The sequence below is a fragment of the Gymnoscopelus braueri genome (assembly GCF_963280865.1).
Source record: "Gymnoscopelus braueri genome assembly, chromosome: 3".
In the NCBI taxonomy this organism is placed as follows: Eukaryota; Metazoa; Chordata; class Actinopteri; order Myctophiformes; family Myctophidae; genus Gymnoscopelus; species Gymnoscopelus braueri.
The window spans coordinates 27,167,510-27,187,598 of NC_137612.1; the positions used below are offsets into that span (position 1 = coordinate 27,167,510).

General features: G+C 41.4%; 1 protein-coding gene across 2 annotated transcripts; it reads right to left on the reverse strand.

Annotated features, from left to right (window-relative positions):
• Positions 1 to 1,748: 1,748 nt before the first annotated feature.
• nicn1 (nicolin 1) lies at positions 1,749 to 14,299 on the reverse strand. Of its 2 annotated transcripts, none has more exons than XM_080425271.1 (7): positions 14,158 to 14,299; positions 9,696 to 9,852; positions 8,906 to 9,085; positions 7,179 to 7,292; positions 6,758 to 6,832; positions 5,544 to 5,648; positions 1,749 to 4,062 (listed from the first exon to the last, which is right to left on the reverse strand). In XM_080425271.1, the coding sequence occupies exons 2-7, from the start codon at positions 9,840 to 9,842 to the stop codon at positions 4,021 to 4,023; spliced, it is 663 nt and encodes a 220-aa protein (XP_080281397.1). In that variant the 5' UTR covers positions 9,843 to 9,852; positions 14,158 to 14,299; the 3' UTR covers positions 1,749 to 4,020. The 2 variants fall into 2 exon arrangements, with proteins under 2 accessions (XP_080281397.1, XP_080281398.1); XM_080425272.1 differs by having other exon boundaries at positions 9,696 to 9,849; positions 14,158 to 14,286.
• Positions 14,300 to 20,089: the final 5,790 nt, after the last annotated feature.

Below are 20,089 nucleotides of genomic sequence, written 5' to 3' on the forward strand. Positions count from 1 at the left end.
GAAAATGGGTGAAGTCGTCCTTTAAGGAGTCCACTAACCACACACTCGGCCATTATCTGTTCACACTGCTACTGTACTTTCACACAGCCACACTATCAGGTTGCTGAACACGTGCTGAGCCCTGCCGTACATCTACATATTCACCCATATACTTACACGCTGTACTTATAATCCAGTGCTGTTTTGCACCTGATTATGATGCGCCGGTCTACCCTTATGTCGATTTTGTACAAATATCCTCACAATCATTTACAGTATGTTAGTATATTTGATAATAGGCACTAGCGATAGACTGCAGAATACTGCATATTTGCACTTGCTGTATATTTGACTATGTACATTAAATACCTCGGCAGCATTCTTATGCCTTAAAATAGTCTGAGTTTGAAAACTATGCAACTTACAGTAGCAATACTGTATGTCCCCAAGACAAATACTTTACTTACAAGACATTCTACTTGGCTATTGAGCATTACTCAGGTGCAGATTTTCTCAAGAGGGATAAAACAGTATATAATGTATTTTGACCTCCTTTTCTAGCTCGACAACTGTAAGAGAACCTCTGGAGGTTCCACTGCGCTGTTCCACACTGTAGTATAAAATAAGCTTGAATAAGCTTGACCGATTTCAAGGAGGCACTATTGGGAGATCTGTTCAAAAGCCACTATCAGCGGCAGATTTCCCCCGAACTACAAAGAGTGCATCCCCCCGGTTTTATTTGTCACATGCTGATGCAATTATGCAGTGAAATGTTGGTGTGGGAGCTTCTGCCAGACCTAACAAAAACAACGAATAATACAAACAAGGTAATAAAGGTTATATTACAAGGATACTAGGTGGTACCCCAATAATAGTAGTATATTGATGGCAAAGTGAACAGTCATGTATTATCCAGCACAGGGAGGAACATTACTTATATAAGTGGGATGAAAACAACAGAATGCATTATACAGTAAAAAGTGGAATCATTTAACAAAGTGGGCTCGTTCGTCCGTTTACTTGTCAGGTTGCCGAGTATAGGGAATGATCATCGGAAAATAATAGCCTGCACACTCTCCAATGTTAGATGTATTGATGTTTGGAACCTCAGCTCTTCATCAGGTCAGGTCTATGGTTGACCTGACAAAAATAATTAGTGGTGGAAAAAGTACTCAAATGTTTTACTTAAGTAAAAGTATCAATACTGCAATATAGAAATACTCTGTTACAACCCAGCAAGCACAGTCAGGACCCGGACCAATCAGTGACGTCTCGATTGGGGCTAGATCAAGTCAAACCAAGACAAGTCAGATCTGGCCCAGAATATCACCTGATATCAACCAGAATTAATCCTGACCACAAAAACGTCACTTCCAGGACGTCATCTAAACACATTTCTCATCACCCAAAATTGCTGTCCAAATGTCCATATGATGTCCCGGTGATGACGTCCTGTAAATGACGTAAAGATCATCCCCATATGGGCTGTGATCTGGCCTAGTCCTGAACGTCACCGGGGTGATGACCGGGCGTCATCATAACGTCATCATGACGTCATTGTGCTTGCTGGGAAGTAAAAGTCTGGAATTAAAAATGTACTTGAGTAAAAGTACAAAAGTATTGGCATCAAAATGTACTTAAAGTACCAAAAGTAAAAGTACTAAAATATTTGAAAATAGCAGATCTACAAGCTCACAACGCGTCGCGATGCGACGCGTTGTGAGCTTGTAGATCGGCTATTTTCAAATAGCATAGGTATAAAACAGGGCTAAAGTGGTTAATGTATGTTTTATAATATAATAATTTATATCTGAAAAGTAACTAGTAACTAAAGCTTTCAAATAATTGTAGTGGACTAAAAGTACAATATTTGCAATAATTAGATGTAGTGGAGTGGAAGTAAAAGTATTGGAAATTGGAAATACTCAAGTAAAGTACAAATACCTCAAAATTGTACTTAAGTACAGTACTTAAGTAAATGTACTTAGTTACTTTCCACCACTGAAAATAATAGGCTGGAAAAGTCATTATTTATGAGTGTGCAGGTTCTATTATTTCCTCTTTCTCAGACATGTACACATGCATGCATGCATACAAATCTCTCTCTCTCTCTCTCTCTCTCATCTATGGTCTTACCCACAAATGCATTTTGTGCCTTTCTTTACCACTCACAAACTTCCCCGTTCACTCTTTCACACACACAGCTATACAAACTCAGTACATTGCTGCCATCCAGTGGTGTCTTACAGTATGAAGTAGCCTTTCCAGCCAAATCAAACCACATTCTGATACATTTAACAAGCATTAGCTGTAATTGCACTTCAGCACACATATTATATTTTATTGTCCTAGTAGCTTCAGTCAATATGCAGAGGGCAATGTTAACAACCCATTAAGACCTGGGGACGCATCTGTGTCACTTTTTGATTTGAGCTAAAAAAAGCATTATTTTACACTTTGGCTATTCAAAAATAGCAGATATACAAGCTCATAGCGCGGCACCGAGTGCCGCGCTACGAGCTTGTAGATCTGCTATTTTTGAAAAATCGAGAAAATGTGTGCAAATTAATATATTTATATTCTTTTAAAGCGAACATTTTTAACTCAAATCCTTGCTTCTGGTGGTCCCTGGAACGAAATATTTTGAGATGGGGGTCCCCGGCAAAATACATATCATTTTGGGGCTCCTTGACATGAAAAGGTTTGAGCACCACTGATATAGAAACATACGTTTTTCAGAATACTGTTGGGATTTATAGGAGACATTTGTAGAATCGGCTTCAGGTCTTAATGGGTTAATAAACTTTCTCAGTCCAAATGATAAATGTAGCATACTTAGTCCAATGCTCAGACCTAACACAATGCATTTTTGTTGTCATGTTGGATTACAGCAGGACCATTTACGAGTCACATCTCATGGTGTAGCTCAAGAAAGAACAGGTGACTTTGACCTACAATTCAAAGTCCATTCAGTGGCCTAAAGTACTTTTTTTATCCTAATATTGGAAAGATTATACAACTGTGCCAAAAAAGGAGTACGTACTGTAACATTGTGATTGATTTCATGTTTTAATTATCTACGCAAACTATGTCACTGTTAGGAAGCCAGGAAGGGGTTGACAAAGCATGCATGGCTGGCTTAGACCATTACAAAGCTGGAGAACGATTAAATGGCTCCATAAAAGCACTTATTCATTTCCAGTGAAACATAATCTAATATGTCATTATTCCCACAGCCATATCCATCTGAAACACTGGCTGAGTTAATGATCATTAATGCCAAGCGGGGATTGTTAGTAACTAGCTTTGGGGGAACATTAAAACACAGTACACTCTAAATTAAATAACACTGGCCAGGCCACTGTTCCAAACAGTACTTTTTAAGAGCCGTCTGTCTAAGATTTACAGCATGTCTTTGATTATTACCGTAGAGATGAAATTCCTAAGGCCCTCAATGAATGTCTCTAGATGGAATGCTTAATGAGCGAATGTTACTAGGTGACAAAAATGTATTTAATATAGTTCTAACCCATAAACAGACTACTTGATAACTGTATTTTGCACTAGCAATTAAATAATAAAAAAATATTGTGTCTGTAAAATAATAGTGTGTCTGTAAAATCTTACCATTAACATTTTAGTTTAGTTGGTTCAGTGTAAATGATTAGTTAAATATTTATTTTTACATTTAAGGGGGCTCCGTATTTCATTCATATCTAGTTATTGTATCTGGCCACAACTGTGAAAGCAGGACTCCAAGTGTCTCTTGCTCATGGCTGTATACATGCAAGACTAGGGAACCAATTCCACATACAGCTAAAATCGAATTGTGAGTCAAAAATTACTTCACGCTTAAAAACACAAAGAAGGCACCAAATCACGTTTTTGACTAATAATATGTTTTCTTTTTGCCAGCTATTGTCTTCGGCTCCCCACCCAGTTTATGTTGTCATTGCGTAGCAGTGTTACTGTAGCTGGCACTGGTCCTCTGTGTGGTCAATGATGTAGAGTAGTATATTCTCCTATGTAGATCCACCCATGCTATGTGAAAGACAGCAAGTTGATATCATAGCAGCCGTCTACCTGTTAGAAAATAAAGAAGAATCAAGTGTTGTTAGTCCCCCCTCCAGACCACGGATGCGCGCGCACACACACACACACACACACACACACACACACACACACACACACACACACACACACACACACACACACACACACACACACACACACACACACACACACACACACACACACACACACACACACACACACACACACACACACACACACACACACACACACACACACACACACACAATTGGCCAAAGAACGATCATTCTGACCCATCTCTAGTTCGGTACAATAACTTGAGAACGGATGGCCAGATGTTCACGAAACTTAATGGGAATGATCAATAGGCTGCCCTGAAGACTCCGTTAGTCTGTCTGTCAGCAAAATCATATTAATCATGTACATCCCGGCTTATTTTCAGGAATTCTGGTGGGTATGATCAGTACACTGGGGGCGGCAGTGGCTCAGGGGTAGAGTGGTCGGGTAGAGTGAACTGGAAAACCGCAAGGTTCCCAGTTTGATCCCGGGCTGGGGCGCTCCCCTAGAGTTAGTGTCGAAGTGTCCTTGAGCAAGACGCTGAACCCCTAATTGCTCCCGATGAGCAGGTTGGTGCCTTGCATGGTTTCCTCCGCCATCGGTGCATGAATGTGTGTGTGAATAGGTTGATGGCACAATCAATGTAAAGCGCTTTGGACAAAAGCCATATATAAATGCACCATTTACCATTTACACTGCCCTGAAGAGACCATTAACATTTGGGTTGAAAATGCCACAGGACAAGGTCATAATCAATGGCAATGATACATTTACATAATCACTCATATCTAAGATGGAAATTACATATCTTGACAATTGCACAGTATAACTACTGAGTGTGAATCTTTGTAGTACTGATACTGTTTTTATTCCTTTCTGCAGAACACAGGGCTGTCTGAATTTCCACATGCCAACAAGTCTTCTTTTCACTGAGTGCCGCGCTACGAGCTTGTAGATCTGCTATTTTTTTTAAGAATCGTGATCATTTTTGCAAATCTTTGAATACATATTTTTTAAAGCGAACATTTGCAACTCAAACTTTGCTTCTGGGGATTCTACATGTCTACTAAATCCTAACATTGTTTTTGGAAAAAAACTTAAGTTGCTATAATATCAGTGGTTCTCAAACTTTTTTCATGTCAAGGACCCCCAAAATGATATGTATTTGTCCGCGGACCCCCCCCCACCCCATCTCAAAATATTGAGTTTCAGGCACCCCCAGAAGCAAAGATTTTAGTTAAAAATGTATATATTTATATTCAAAGATTTGCACACATTTTCAGGATTTATTTAAAAAAAAATTGCAGATCTTCAAGCTCGTAGCTTGTATGATGAGCTTGTATTATCTGCTATTTTGGAATAGCCAAAGATATCTAAAGTGACACAGATGCATTCCCGGATTGAATGGGCTGAATATGGTGCAGCAATGTGCTTTCTGTGCGTGTTTGACTCACATCAAATCTGCCGATGGAGGCCGTGGTTTGGTTGGTCTGCATGACCTCGGTCAGAGCCCACATCTGCTGAATGCTAGAGGACACCGTCTGGGGGTGTGGAAGACCCTGGCACACGTATGACAAAACAAACAATTACACAACATTCCACACAGCAACCTAATTGCCAGAGAATAAAACGTTACCATATAGTACGTTTCATGCAAACCACTGACTGACCAACGATCAGTGGTGGAAAAAGTACTCAGATATTTTACTTAAGTAAAAGTATCAATACTGCACTGTAGAAGTACTCTGTTACAAGTATTGGTATCAAAATGTACTTAAAGTACCAAAATTAAAAGTACTAAATGTTTGAAAATAGCAGATCTACAAGCTCGCAACGCGTCGCGATGCGACGCGTTGTGAGCTTGTAGATCGGCTATTTTCAAATAGCCTAGGTATAAAATAAGGCTAAAGTGGTTAATGTATGTTTTATAATGGAATCATTTCTATCTGCAAAGTAACAAGTAACTAAAGTTTTCAAATAATTGTAGTGGAATAAAAGTTCAATATTTGCCTCCGAGATGTAGTGGAGTAGAAGTAAAAGTATTGGAGTCAAGTAAAGTACAAATACCTCAAAATTGTACGCAAGTACAGTACTTAAGTAAATGTACTTAGTTACTTTCCACCACTGCCAACGATGCAAGGCAGGTGCGCAGTCAGCAGTGGGCCTGAGCCCCCGAGAGGTGCCCCCCCGAGTGAGGCTTTAGCCGAGCGACTGGCCGCGCCCAAGCCCACTGCTGCTGACTCAGCACTGTTGGAGTTCCATACTGATAGGCAAAGAATAGTAAATAGTGTTCAGTTATAATGTACTAAGACTTAAAACATTTAGGATCGAGTCAACATGGTCAGCATCTGCAAATGTTGACACGCAACGTTTTGGGGATTTAAAAACCGTCCTTGAGGAAGAACAAACCTGCATTTGCTGATTTTGCACAGTACAACTTTCTTTTCGGAGCATCAAGGTGTTATGCAGACTTTTTACACACACACACACCACCCCCCCCACACACACACACACACACACACACACACACACACACACACACACACACACACACACACACACACACACACACACACACACACACACACACACACACACACACACACACACACACACACACACACACACACACACACACACACACACACACACACACACACACACACACCTCTAAATCTGTGTTTTGGTCAACAACAGTCAAGTCAGACAGCCAGTCCCGAACCTCCCTCTCTGGATCTGGATCCTGAAAGAGGAGCATTCTGTCATTGACAACACCATGTGTACCTTTCAGTTCACTGTATTATTTGTACTTACAGTACAAGCTGTACATCATGGTGTATTTTGACCACAATGAGTCTACAAATCAGTTCAGATAAGTGCAGCCGGAACTAATTAGTAACTAGTACTACTGTACGTGTATGTGTTTTTATGTTGTGGCCGGTAGAGTAAAACAGTGTATTACTACATTAATATGCTGCACAATGAAGTCTGTAAGTTTTAGGTCTCCTCCTGACAGAGAGCGGTACTAACTGCAACTGTAACACCCGGGTTAGATGAGAACAAGTTTACACGTTTAGATGACAACATACTGGCTCTACATAGGGATGTATTTTGAGCGCCTCCAGGTTGAAGGTGAGCCAGGCAGATGAAGGCTGTCTCAGGATCAGCCTCACAGATGCCACGTTATCCGGATCCACCTTCATCTGTACAAGGAAGGAATAAAATGAATGTGATGGTCCAGGTTCTAAGGCCTTCCAGGCCTTTTTATCATGTACGAGAAAACAATTATTTTTCTCTTACATGATAATTTCACAAGAAATCGAAATGTGCAGTTATTCTCTATCCACAATACAAGCAGGCATGCATGGTTACTCTGGCATTAAATTGTGCTGTTGGTTATTTCCTTTTCTCTGGATTAGTTACCTAGGAGGCCTATATGTACAGTGTACATAAATTATTCTTTCACAAGAAAAAACATCTCTATTAAACATTATAGTTATCGCATATCATCCTAAAATGATCTAAATCAGGCCAAATCCCAACAGTTTGATAACCAGTCCAATAAACAGCACTTCCAACATGGCCAACATTTTTTAAGTTCAAACAGCAAAACCATAAACGGTTCATAAACAACAGTGTTAAACTATGTGTGGCTTGGAGCACAGTCAAAAGTCAAATAACCATGCACCATCTGGCTCGATTTGCAAGAGAATAAACAAGAAATAAACAAAATAGGGAATAAACAATGAGTTAGCTGGTAGCGCTGCTGTAAATCAACTCTACATAGCTTACTGGGGTGTCTTGTTATGACAGTTGGCTTGGCTACCCTCCAATGCCAGCTGATGGAATGTAAACTGTGCTGATCCCTGGCAGCCTGTGTTGGCTTTATACTCAATGGGAATGCTGGCTTGTGGATTCTGAGGTAGATTGTGGCTGTGGCAGACACAGTAAGTGCCTAGTGATCCACTTGAAATGGAATTACAAAGGGAAATCCACACCGGGAGAGGATTTAGCATGCACTGTTGCTGTTTTAAGGCCCATTTATGTTCGACGTTAGATATGCGTACGGATATGGATGAAGTCTCTCCGTCCATACACAGGAGTATGGACGGAGAGGCTCACAATGTGTTGTGACTAGGACTGTGCTGAAAAAACTAAAACAATACAGAAATATACTGTATTGTCATGCTTGCCAATACGCACATGGATACAGACTCAGTCTTTCATAAATATGTAGTTTTGAAAAATAAACATCACCTATGGTGGCACATAACACAAACAGCTCATGTCTGACACTGAGCTTGTCGCAACATTATTGTTTGCAACAAAAGACAACAAATACAAGAGACAACGGAAAAGACTAATTTAAGTTAATAAAGAGAAAAATGTACTACTACAAGAAGAAGAGCTCTTGCAGTACAGTTCTGTAGGACATGGTCATTATTCAAAATCAACATGTATCGTGATATGCATAATTTTGCTGCCTCTGTATCGTGATTCGTATCGTGAGGTTGTAGGCAATACTCAGCCCTTGCTGTGACGCGCTGTAAGCTGGTAGATCGGCTATTTATCCTTAATGTTCGCCCCTAGAATGGAGACTGTAGGGTTCATGTGGTAAAGCCAGGTTGCACACACACACACACACACACACACACACACACACACACACACACACACACACACACACACACACACACACACACACACACACACACACACACACACACACACACACACACACACACACACACACACACACACACACACACACACACACACACACACACACACACACACACACACACACAGACAGTACCTGAGACCTGTGTATGGAGAAGTAGTCCTGTGACCCTCTCTCTGTGTGTGGGTTGTCCATCAGAGCCACGTCTCTCAGAGCAGTGCTCCATTTAGAAGGAGAATCCTGGCCTGGATTCCTCCTCAACAAACGCACAGTCACAAAGGCTGTGTAGTAGTTCTTAAAGGTAATCCTGTCAATCTGGAAAGAAAACATCAAGTATGGATTATATACAACAGGTGTTATAATCACTAGAACAAATGTGTTTATGCTTTGTGGGATAGTACAGTAGGATTTATTTATTTACTTACTTATTTTTTTTACACTTCACACACTGTTTCCCTCACTCCTCATTACATAATTCACGCATGCAGCTTATTTTAAAGGACCACAATGGAAACAATTCTTTATCTTTATTATGTTTTATCCTTCTGCTAATGGTAAGGTCAATGTATACGTAAATGCTACCAATATGTTTGTCATTGTTATTAATAAATATGTAAAACAAAACTAAACAACAACCAGAAAACCCCCCAAACAAAAAACAGACTTAGTCACAAGTCTAACATTTCTTTGTGAGATAAAGAAATGTTTTCTTTGTCTCAATGGTGCATGGACCATTATCTTGTCATGAAAGTGCATCAAATAATTTAGTAGACTACTGTGTATAAACTGACCAGATTATGTTCAGATAATTTGTACAGATAGTGAATTGAATGAAAACCGAATGAAAACCGCTTACGCTAATATTACATTTACAGTAGGCTAGGCTGGTCTGAAAAAGCGTCTGACAATGTCAGACATAGCTTACATTGACAGTCTTTCCAAAGGGCAGTGTGATGTCCACCACGGAGACTCCAGAGCGAGACGTGTCTGTCTTTGCATCTCCAATCTGCAGGTTGACTGGAGATTTGATGGTACAGCTCACAGGCTGACTGGCATCACCACTGATGTTCATCTCGACTCTGCTGCACAATACAGGTACAGGCTTAGTTGGAGTATATTTCACAGGTATCATGTAAAGAAAAAACATCGGTCGATCGATATATAGATAGATTGAATGTTGCAGAGAATACGCTTGTTGCTACTGTTGCTATTTAATCCAGATTCACGTAAGTGTTTGCTTTGTTGGTTGCTTATACAGACACAATAACAAGAACATGTTTATAGAAAGAAACATGTGTTTTAATTTGAATGCAAGTGACATGCACAGGCCTCAGGCAACCTACCTGTTATTGTTTGATACATATGTTTCTAGTGGAATGTAATGCAACAGATATAGTTATCATTATCTAGCCCCAGTCATGTTTTCATTGAAGATATAGTTTGATGTCATAGCTATTCTCTGATCAGGTTAAGGAGATGAAGCATGGAGCATGCTGCTTCATCATGATCTCAGATCTTGAGTTTGAGATTAATACTGTTGGAAACAGGACCAGGAGCAAAGGTATCAGCCATGGCATGCAAGTGTAAAGGGTAATAAATGTCCAGCTAAATCGGCCAGTACAAGCGATTAACAGTAAACCTTGTGACATTCAGTTCAATAAAGCTGTGCTCAGTCGTGGGAAAAGTACTACAAAAGTATTGGTACAAAAATGTACTTAATGTACAAAAAGTAGAAAGTACTCATTATGCAGAATGTCCCTTTTCACAAGTTTTCAAACGTATAAAAACCTTTTGAAAATAGCAGATCTGCATTGTCGGCTATTTTCAAATGGCTGAAATGTATATAGGGTTGAAGTGGTTAATGTACTATGTTTTGTAATAATAATCAAAATCTACAAAGTAACTAGTAGCCTAACAAAAGTTTTCAAATAATTGTAGTGAAGTAAAAGTACAATATTTGCCTCTGAGATGTAGTGGAGTAGAGTAAAACATATTGACAATTGGAAATACTCTAGTAAAGTAAAAGTATTTTTTACTTAAGTACAGTACTTGAGTAAATGTAGTAAAAGTTACATTCCACCACTGCTTTCAGTTCAATAAAGCTGTGCTAAGCCCCTCACTGCCATAGTAGCATGGCAGCACCAAGGACAGCGAATGTCCAATTTCACAAGTTTTCAAATGTCTGAAATGTATGAAGATCTTTTGAAAATAGCATATCTACATGCTCACAACGCGTGTTGTGAGCATGTAGATCGACTATTTTCAAATGGCCTGAGTTTAAATGGGGCTGAAGTAGTTAATGTATGTTTTCTAATAATAATTCAAATCTACAAAGTAACTAAAGTTTTCAAATAATTGTATTGGAGTGTGGAATCTGAAAACCACAGACTTAAAGGTTTCTATTGCTTTTGTAGTTGCCAACAACGCCATATTGCAGTTAAGTTTGTTGTCCCAGAGATGAGAATGAATGGTTGTAGAATGAAGGAGTCATCACTAGTTAGTGAGGTATCTTTGCTTCCGATTTATTGCATAAGTACAAACAGCTTCCTATGGGGACCCTGAGGTCCCCACCACACCACACAACAGCCTGCCGGCTGCTGAGTCACACACTAAGATGCATTTCGGTACAGTTTATATAACAGAGAGATCTAGAGAAGGTACATGTGGGTTTGTGAGCTTCAAAGGTGAGCCCCCCACCCGGCACAAACAATAGATCACCCTTCGAGCCCCCTGATTCAATTTGCACCTGTATGAAGCAGGAAAGGGGAAGGAGACAGATGCATAGACCTCTGTCTCCCAGCTAAACAACAAAGAGAATGTTTAATTGTAACCCCCAACCAGCTCAGACCAAAAGGCACCTCTGAATACACTCTTGTGTCTGACAGTAGGCTACCTGTAGACTTATGAAGATAAATAATACTAACAAATATGTATGTTATGTTATCAAATATACTACATTCCCCCCATGAGAGACATTAAACGTCTCTCACAAACATGTATATTTCAAAAGAACCACCCCCCATGAAAAGCGACCGGAACACCAACCAGGAAAAAAAGTTAACATTCAGGAAAACCAAAACAGCAAACAACATCACACAGAACAATGCACATACAAAAACCAAGATTACATAGTACAGCGACACGGTGAATTACATCAAATAGACACCCCCAAAACTAATTAGCGTGCAGGATCCCTCTGTTAGCCTTTTAAACTCCAGGATAAAACATTACACAGCCCCCACCCAGTGGACGCTGACAGCACACAGTCGAATCACGCCCACCAAGCGATAACACCACCCCCCAAGATCAATGTCCCCCTCGCCCAGTCACCAAAATATACTCAAAGATAGCCTAAGACTTATCCCTAAGTTTTACACCGTACCATCAAGCATATATGACAACTACCACGAAAGTGCCCACACGGAAAAAAGAAGGCAGCGTACCCCCCAATGAAACAATAACCCACAAAGTAAACCCACATTAAACACAGGAGACCAGAAAGTAAAAAAATACCCTCGCAACACTTCCCATGGCAGCTATAGCCCCATAGTTTAACCCACCCTTATCACAAAAACATAACCCCAGGTCCCATATGCGCAGTGTCCCGTTCGATAATGTCTCTCTTGCAGTCTCCCTCAATGTCATCTCCTCACCCCAGCCGTGCTCCAGCGCCGTACCCAGATTTTCCAACAGATAGCTGCATGTTTACAACAGAGCGCTCCACTCGCGATCGCTGAAGATGTGTTACCACACTCTTCACGAAGAACCCCATCATCGCAAGTCCTCCGCTCTGTCGGCACCCGCTGTCCTCTCCCCACAACATACCCGCCACGAAGAAATTCGACACACCAATTTCTCCGCTCTGCCGTCCGCACCGCAGCGCGCCCTACTAGCGATCGCAGAAGATATGTTGAGCAGCCAGATGAGTCGTACAGCCGTCCTAGATCTGGTCATGAAGTCCTCTCCTTGTAGATTCTCGAAAAGTTGTCGTCATGTCGTCCCGATGTCCCGCCGCACGTTCTTTCGACGCCTGGCTCAGTATCCCTGGAGACTCGCGCCCCCAAAAAAACAAACCAACGCGACTGCCGACTTTAACGCCATAATGTGGAATCTGAAAACCACAGACTTAAAGGTTTCTATTGCTTTTGTAGTTGCCAACAACGCCATATTGCAGTTAAGTTTGTTGTCCCAGAGATGAGAATGAATGGTTGTAGAATGAAGGAGTCATCACTAGTTAGTGAGGTATCTTTGCTTCCGATTTATTGCATAAGTACAAACAGCTTCCTATGGGGACCCTGAGGTCCCCACCACACCACACAACAGCCTGCCGGCTGCTGAGTCACACACTAAGATGCATTTCGGTACAGTTTATATAACAGAGAGATCTAGAGAAGGTACATGTGGGTGTGTGAGCTTCAAAGGTGAGCCCCCCACCCGGCACAAACAATAGATCACCCTTCGAGCCCCCTGATTCAATTTGCACCTGTATGAAGCAGGAAAGGGGAAGGAGACAGATGCATAGACCTCTGTCTCCCAGCTAAACAACAAAGAGAATGTTTAATTGTAACCCCCAACCAGCTCAGACCAAAAGGCACCTCTGAATACACTCTTGTGTCTGACAGTAGGCTACCTGTAGACTTATGAAGATAAATAATACTAACAAATATGTATGTTATGTTATCAAATATACTACAGGAGTAAAAAGTACAATATTTGCCTCTGAGATGTGGTGAGTAGACGATAAAGTATTGACAATTGGAAATACTCCAGTAAAGTTAGCTGGAGTTACCTCAAAATTGTACTTAAGTACAGTACTTGAGTAAATGTAGCCTACTTGGTTACTTTCCATCACTGGAATGGCAGCACCATGGACAGTGACTTTTCACACCTAAATTAGACACCAGTGGAAATGTACCTCCACTAGTAAGCCAGAAACGATTAGTTCAATATGTTAAGTTGGCTGTAGTTACAGTCAGTTCACATTTTATAATGCAACTGAAGGTAAACTGTGACCTGTTTTCTTCTTTCCTGGGATTTTGCTCTTGTCATTAATGTTGACGCAATGCACATACATACAAAAACGTTTTTTTTTCTTGTATTTCTTATGTATTAAATTAAATTAAACTGTTTACTGATTGCAGGGTTTTCAGTAAAGAATCTGCTGATTCTGCAGTTTTTCTGGTAAAAAAAACAGAAATAGCAGATTATGTCCTTATTTACTTAAGTAAAATAACCAATACTGCAACGTAGAAATAGCAGATGGTGTTTTTACTACATTTCTGGTAAAAACAGGTGACCAGAAATGTGCTTTATTGATGAGGATCATGATGTCATGCTAAGAAGCGTCCTCTCGCTAACATAGCCAGTCAGATCGTTATGTTCCTTACCAGGCGATGGTAGTAACTGTCTATCAATGATGTACCGAAGTCTTCATTTCTGCTCCATTGCTCTCCGATAAAGAAGGAAGAAGATCAAGGCAAGAAAAGAGTTATTAGTGTCAGTTCCATAGATACCGTTCCTATGCTAAGGCTCCGCATTCAGTGTTGCCAGATTGTGCGAAAGAAATAAGCAACCAGATCTATGAAAGAAGCGACTAACAGCCACACGCGCATTTTAAACCCTATATACATCAGCTTTTTTTCCAAATACATATATATATACATTTTAACAACACAAATCTGGTACGGGGGTCCCTGGCACAGCATATTTTTTAACAAAAAAAATGTTGTGCCAGGGACCCCCGTACAGATGGCAAATGCATATTAATTTGGGGGTTCCTTCACATGAAAATGTTTGAGAACCACTGGTTTAAACACAATTAGGAAACAAGCCTAAATAAGCAACTACACTTTAGAAACAAGCCCAGAACACCGCAACCCGCAAAATTACCAATATTTACAAGCGACTTTCCAGAAAAACAAGCCCAAAGTCGCTTATAATAAGCGGACATGGCAACCCTAGCTACTTCCTGATTGCAGAGACGGTAACCCAGACGACCTAACTGTGTTAAAGGACCAGCAGCGCCAGTCGTACAGTGGTGGGAAAAGTTGTTTTTTACTTAAGTAAAAGAACCAATACTGCAACGTAGAAGTTACAACTAAAAGTCTGGAATTAAAATATTACTCGAGTGAAAGTAAAGTATTGGCATCAAAATGTACTTAAAGGTAGGTTAAGTGATATTATTGTGTGTAGTGTTTGGACAACAAGCCAAGGTGATGTGTAATTGACATCAGAGTGTAAAGAAGGAAAGTCAGAGTCTAATACAGATAAGGGAGTGTGAAGTAGTGCCAAATTGGGTCGAGCGATTAGTACATGAAGTGAAGGGTGTGCAAATTGTGCCGAATTTTCGCTTTTTTTTAACTTGAAAAACTGTAATAACAACATTGCATACCTGGTTGTAATTGCATAACACAGACACTAGAGGGTAGTCTTCCTCCATGGTTAACGAGTAAACAAGCTCTGGCTCCTGGAGGATGAGTGATGCATTTAAAACCAAGGATACTGTACTGCCAGTGTGACATCATTCAGCAATTTCACCTCGTTCTGATTCATAAGTTCCAATGAAACACACCTAATCATTTTAACAAAGCATCAGTGGTGTAAAGTAACTAAGTACGTTTACTCAAGTAGGCCTACTGTAGCCTACTTAAGTACGATTTTGAGGCTTTTTTTTTTTTTTACTTTACTGGAGTATTTCCAATTTTCAGTACTTTTACTTCTACTACACTACATCTCAGCGGCAAATATTGTACTTTTACTCCACTACAATTATTTGAAAACTTTAGTTACTAGTTACTTTGTAGATTTTGATTATTATTACAAAACATACATTTACCACTTCAGTCCTATATTTAAACGTTGGCTATTTGAAAATAGCCCATCTACAAGCTCACAAAGCGTCGCGATGTGACACAGTGTACACAACAAATTTGGATAGGGCTGTGCTACTTTTCAGTTACCAGCTGAAATCAGCTGCTGAATCAATCTGCCTAGTAAATTGTCATTTTGCCCGCAAGGCTTGTTTAGAAACATGTCATATTGCTTATGAGGTCACAGCTGGTGGGCTTTAACGAGACAGTGGTGGCCAAGTACATGCACATTTCTGCCTATTAACAGTATACAGCCAACACAATGTGTAAACCATACTGCATGCAAATGGCCTAATGTTGAATTGATGAATTGAGAGGTAGGCCTATTGGCCTATCTATTTAGACAAACACGTTTAGAACAAGCACCCACACATTCACTCACCTATTCACTCGCTCACTCCCTCAAATTCTAATATAGGCTACTGTATTATGTATTATTGGCACGTTACTTGAATATGCCGATTTTAGCAATATAATATAGCAACAGTAATGTTACCAAAGCATTTGACTTTCCGTCCATATTGTCTCTTATGCCCCCCATGTCTGTTTTCCCCTTTTAAGGCCAGTCCACACCAATGATTCGCAACACAACTAATTTCAACTGAAACCACTAACAGAATCCTTAAGGTGCACCGACCTGCAACAGGTCATTTCAGACAGCTGCAACTGACAGCAAGTTGCAAGTCGTTGCATTGTGACTGGGCTTTAGCTTTGTTTTCCTCTCCTTCTTATTCTGTCTTTGCCTTGTTACCACGTTGTTTCTACAAACATGTGCTACACGTTTCTCAATCTCAACCTCTATATCTCTCCCTCTGCCTTATTTTCTAGCACTGACACTCACTCCCTATGACCCCCCCCCCCCCACTCCCACTCCTCTCACTCAGTCCTCCCCTTCTCTCTCTCTCTCTCTCTCTCTCTCTCTCTCTCTCTCTCTCTCTCTCTCTCTCTCTCTCTCTCTCTCTCTCTCTCTCTCGCACACGCACGCGGTTGCGGTCGCTCGAGTCCCCTGAAGCTACCACACAATGCCGTACATTAATCTGTTCTGTTTATTGTGTTTGAAGCAAGCAGGAGAGAGTGTTGGGGGGGATCAGGGTTTGGAGGAGAGGAGAGAGAGGGGCTTTCCAAAGCTTCCCAGCTATCAGTCACCGTTGGAAGGTTCCTCCTTGGGCCCTTCAACCAAAGCATACCCTCCTCAAATTTTCTTGTCCTTTTTCCATCTCTCGCTTTCTCCCCAGATGGTCCATGCAAGCAAGCATGTGTAGCTACAAGGATGCCTTCAAGGAAACAGAGAGAGAGGGTGAGAGAAAGACAGGGAAGCCAAAAGAGAGAGGGAGGGGAAGACAGAGGGAGGGCAGGTGTGAGCAAGAGATAGAGGGGTGGATAAAGGGTTGTGGAGAAACAGAAAGCCCCCAAGACTCCTGGCATTGCAGTCATGTCCTTTAGGTTTTTATCTCTGAACTCCATACCCCTGGCTTAGATCCCTGTCTGTCTGTCTGTCTGTCTGTCTGTCTGTCTGTCTGTCTGTCTGTCTGTCTGTCTGTCTGTCTGTCTGTCCATCTTTCTTGTTTGATGTCTGTAGGCTATTTCCCCCAGCATTTTGTTGTTAGATTTGTAATTCTGTCTTTGTTTCTGCCGCTCCCTCTTTCTTCTGTGCCATCTGTTTGGCTCCCTGTTGATAAGAACTTGCTTTGCCAGTCAGAAACCAACCGCCCCGGGAGAATCACACACACACACGCGCGCACACGCACACGCACATGCACACGCACACGCACACACACACTCTTTCTCTCTCTCTCTCTCGTTGTCGGCTCTGTACAATCAACCGTGGTCGTGTTCTACAGAGAAGTATCAACGGTAGAAATATGGCCAACATTGTACTGGGTACAGGCAGGGTCTTGGCATTGACTCAATGGCATTGACTCAATCTGTAGCTAGAACCTCTATGTAGGCTACTGGATAGTAACAATGTTAGTTTTCGTCACTTTGACTGCACTTCCTGGTTTGAGAGTTTAATGAATCTCCTCCAAGTCAAGCTGCACAGCACAGAATAGATTAACCATTGTCATAATAGGTTTGGGCCCGTGGTCAGAAAGGACCCAGTTTAAAGAGCTCAACTGGCTTCCAGAGGAATTTAGGGTCACTCTGTCCAGGCTGGCTATGGTCCATTAGATTATTCATGGTGATATCCCTATCTTTTACACTTTCTTTACAAGAGCCAGCTTAGCTAATATGTGTCTTTATCAGTCGTCTCTCACCTGCCATGTCTCTTCTGTCTAATATGCACACATTCACATGCATGCAATACTTGTCAGAGTACCTGTTGGACACGCTCTCAGAGTACCCAGTGCGGTACCCACTAACTGTTTGTGGGTACCGCACTAACAGTTAGTGACTGCACTGTTAGTGACTAACATATAACCCATCAACTAAATATGAAGATACAGGGATCCCTGATGTTGTCAGAAACTGCTGACGGCATGTTGATGATGTACATGGTCACAGCGGCGTAACGAGGCAACAGTGGGCCCCACTGAGAGAGAGAGAGAGAGAGAGAGAGAGAGAGAGAGAGAGAGAGAGAGAGAGAGAGAGAGAGAGAGAGAGAGAGAGAGAGAGAGAGAGAGAGAGAGAGAGAGAGAGAGAGAGAGAGAGAGAGAGAGAGAGAGAGAGAGAGAGAGAGAGAGAGAGAGAGAGAGAGAGAGAGAGAGAAAGGCAGCAAGGTTATGCAGGATATGAGTCACAGAGGCACAAAAGTGTGTTTGTGAGGTAGAGAAGACTTTGTGTATCAAAACAAAAGAAAATAAACGGTTTATGAGTGTGTGCGAGCCTGCGTGCAAGTGTATGTGTGTGTGCATTTTGCATTCAAAACAATCACATGCAATGCTCTTATTTTGAAGGAATTCACTGAGGCGTAGTGATGCAGTTTCCCTAACATATAGCATATAGCTCACAATGCAACACGTTGTGAGCTTATATATTGGCTATTGTGTGTGTGCAGACACACAGGTGTGTGGAAAGGTGTGTGTGCAGACACACACACACCTTTCTCTTGATTGATTGAATACTTTATTAACAGTTTGCAAAGACAAGCACAGGGAAGTACAGTTCAATACAAGGTCTGTTAAAAGGATTTTAAACCCAAGAAAGCACTATGGCTTGTTTCCATTGGGGTCCTTTGTACTCAATTCATCGAATCAGTACCTGCAAGTGCTAAGGTTTTGAAGGAGGGTAAGGATTCACATGTTTTTATAACTGTTGGTAGGGCATTCCACATGTTTGTGGCATAGCAGTAGAACGCATTTAATCCCTTGTTAGAGACAAATCTGTCTAGGTCCTGGGTTCGATTCCCGCAGGGGACGCTGTGGGTGCTGGGGGCGTGTTCTCTCCTCCGCGTCATCAGTGCCCATACCCTAGGTGGGGTTGGCGAAAGGGCCTTTCTGTGTGGAGTTTGCATGTTCTCCCCGTGTCTCCTAGGGTAGGTACCCTCACAAAAACATGCAGTAATCCTGGTCACTATACTGCCTCCCCCTGGCCAGCCGGGGCGCCTGATGGAGGGGAAGGGAACTGGTTGGAATAACGTGTTCCTTCCACACGCTACGTCCAACCAGGGAAACTCTCCCCTGTCAGGTGACAAGAAGGTCAGTTGGCTCTCATGCATTGAAGGAGGCATGAGCTCGGCCCTGGCCTCCCTAGGTTGGCAGAGGGAAGGTAGTGCCCAGGATTACATAGACAATTGGCACTGGGTGTAAAAAAATAGGGTTACAAAATCGCAGGATAAAAATGTAGTAAAAAAAAAAGAAAAAAAAAAGAGTTGTACTGTAGATGTAAGGCCAAGTAGTAGCCTGACCAGTTTATTTTGGGATGTCTGGAGCTTTGTTTTTAAGGCCTTTGTGGTGCTATTGTACCATTAGGTGCATGTGTAGTCGAAGTGACATTGGATGAGTGCTCCTGCTAGAATCCTCAATGTATTCTTACTGACCAGAGAGGAGATCCTCTACAAAAACAGTATCCCACTGTATCATTGTATCACTGTATCATTCTTTCCCACGCCTTTCTCTCTCCTTAAAAACTTCTGAAAGTTGACTTCCTGCATGTGGCAGCTACAGTATGCAGTACAATTGTTATTTCAGTGCAGTCCAATGTTTTTCCGTGTAGACTAGCCTACCGTGTATGTTTGAGCTGATGTTGCCTTGTAGCCACGGAGAATAAATCTATCTACCTATATTTCCTCTTTTCTACACCCTCCAGCAAACCTACTTACCCATGCTTCTCTTTCTCACCCTCTTCTTCTTCTCTTTGTAACCTATATTCCCTCATCCTTTCTTTAATCCTTTCTGCACCTGGTCTCAGTTTGTCCAAGCACATGCAGTGGCAACGGAAGAGAGATGAAGTGAAGGGGAGATAATGGCCTTTATAAGATTAGATAAGATACATTTTATTGTTCCACAGAGGA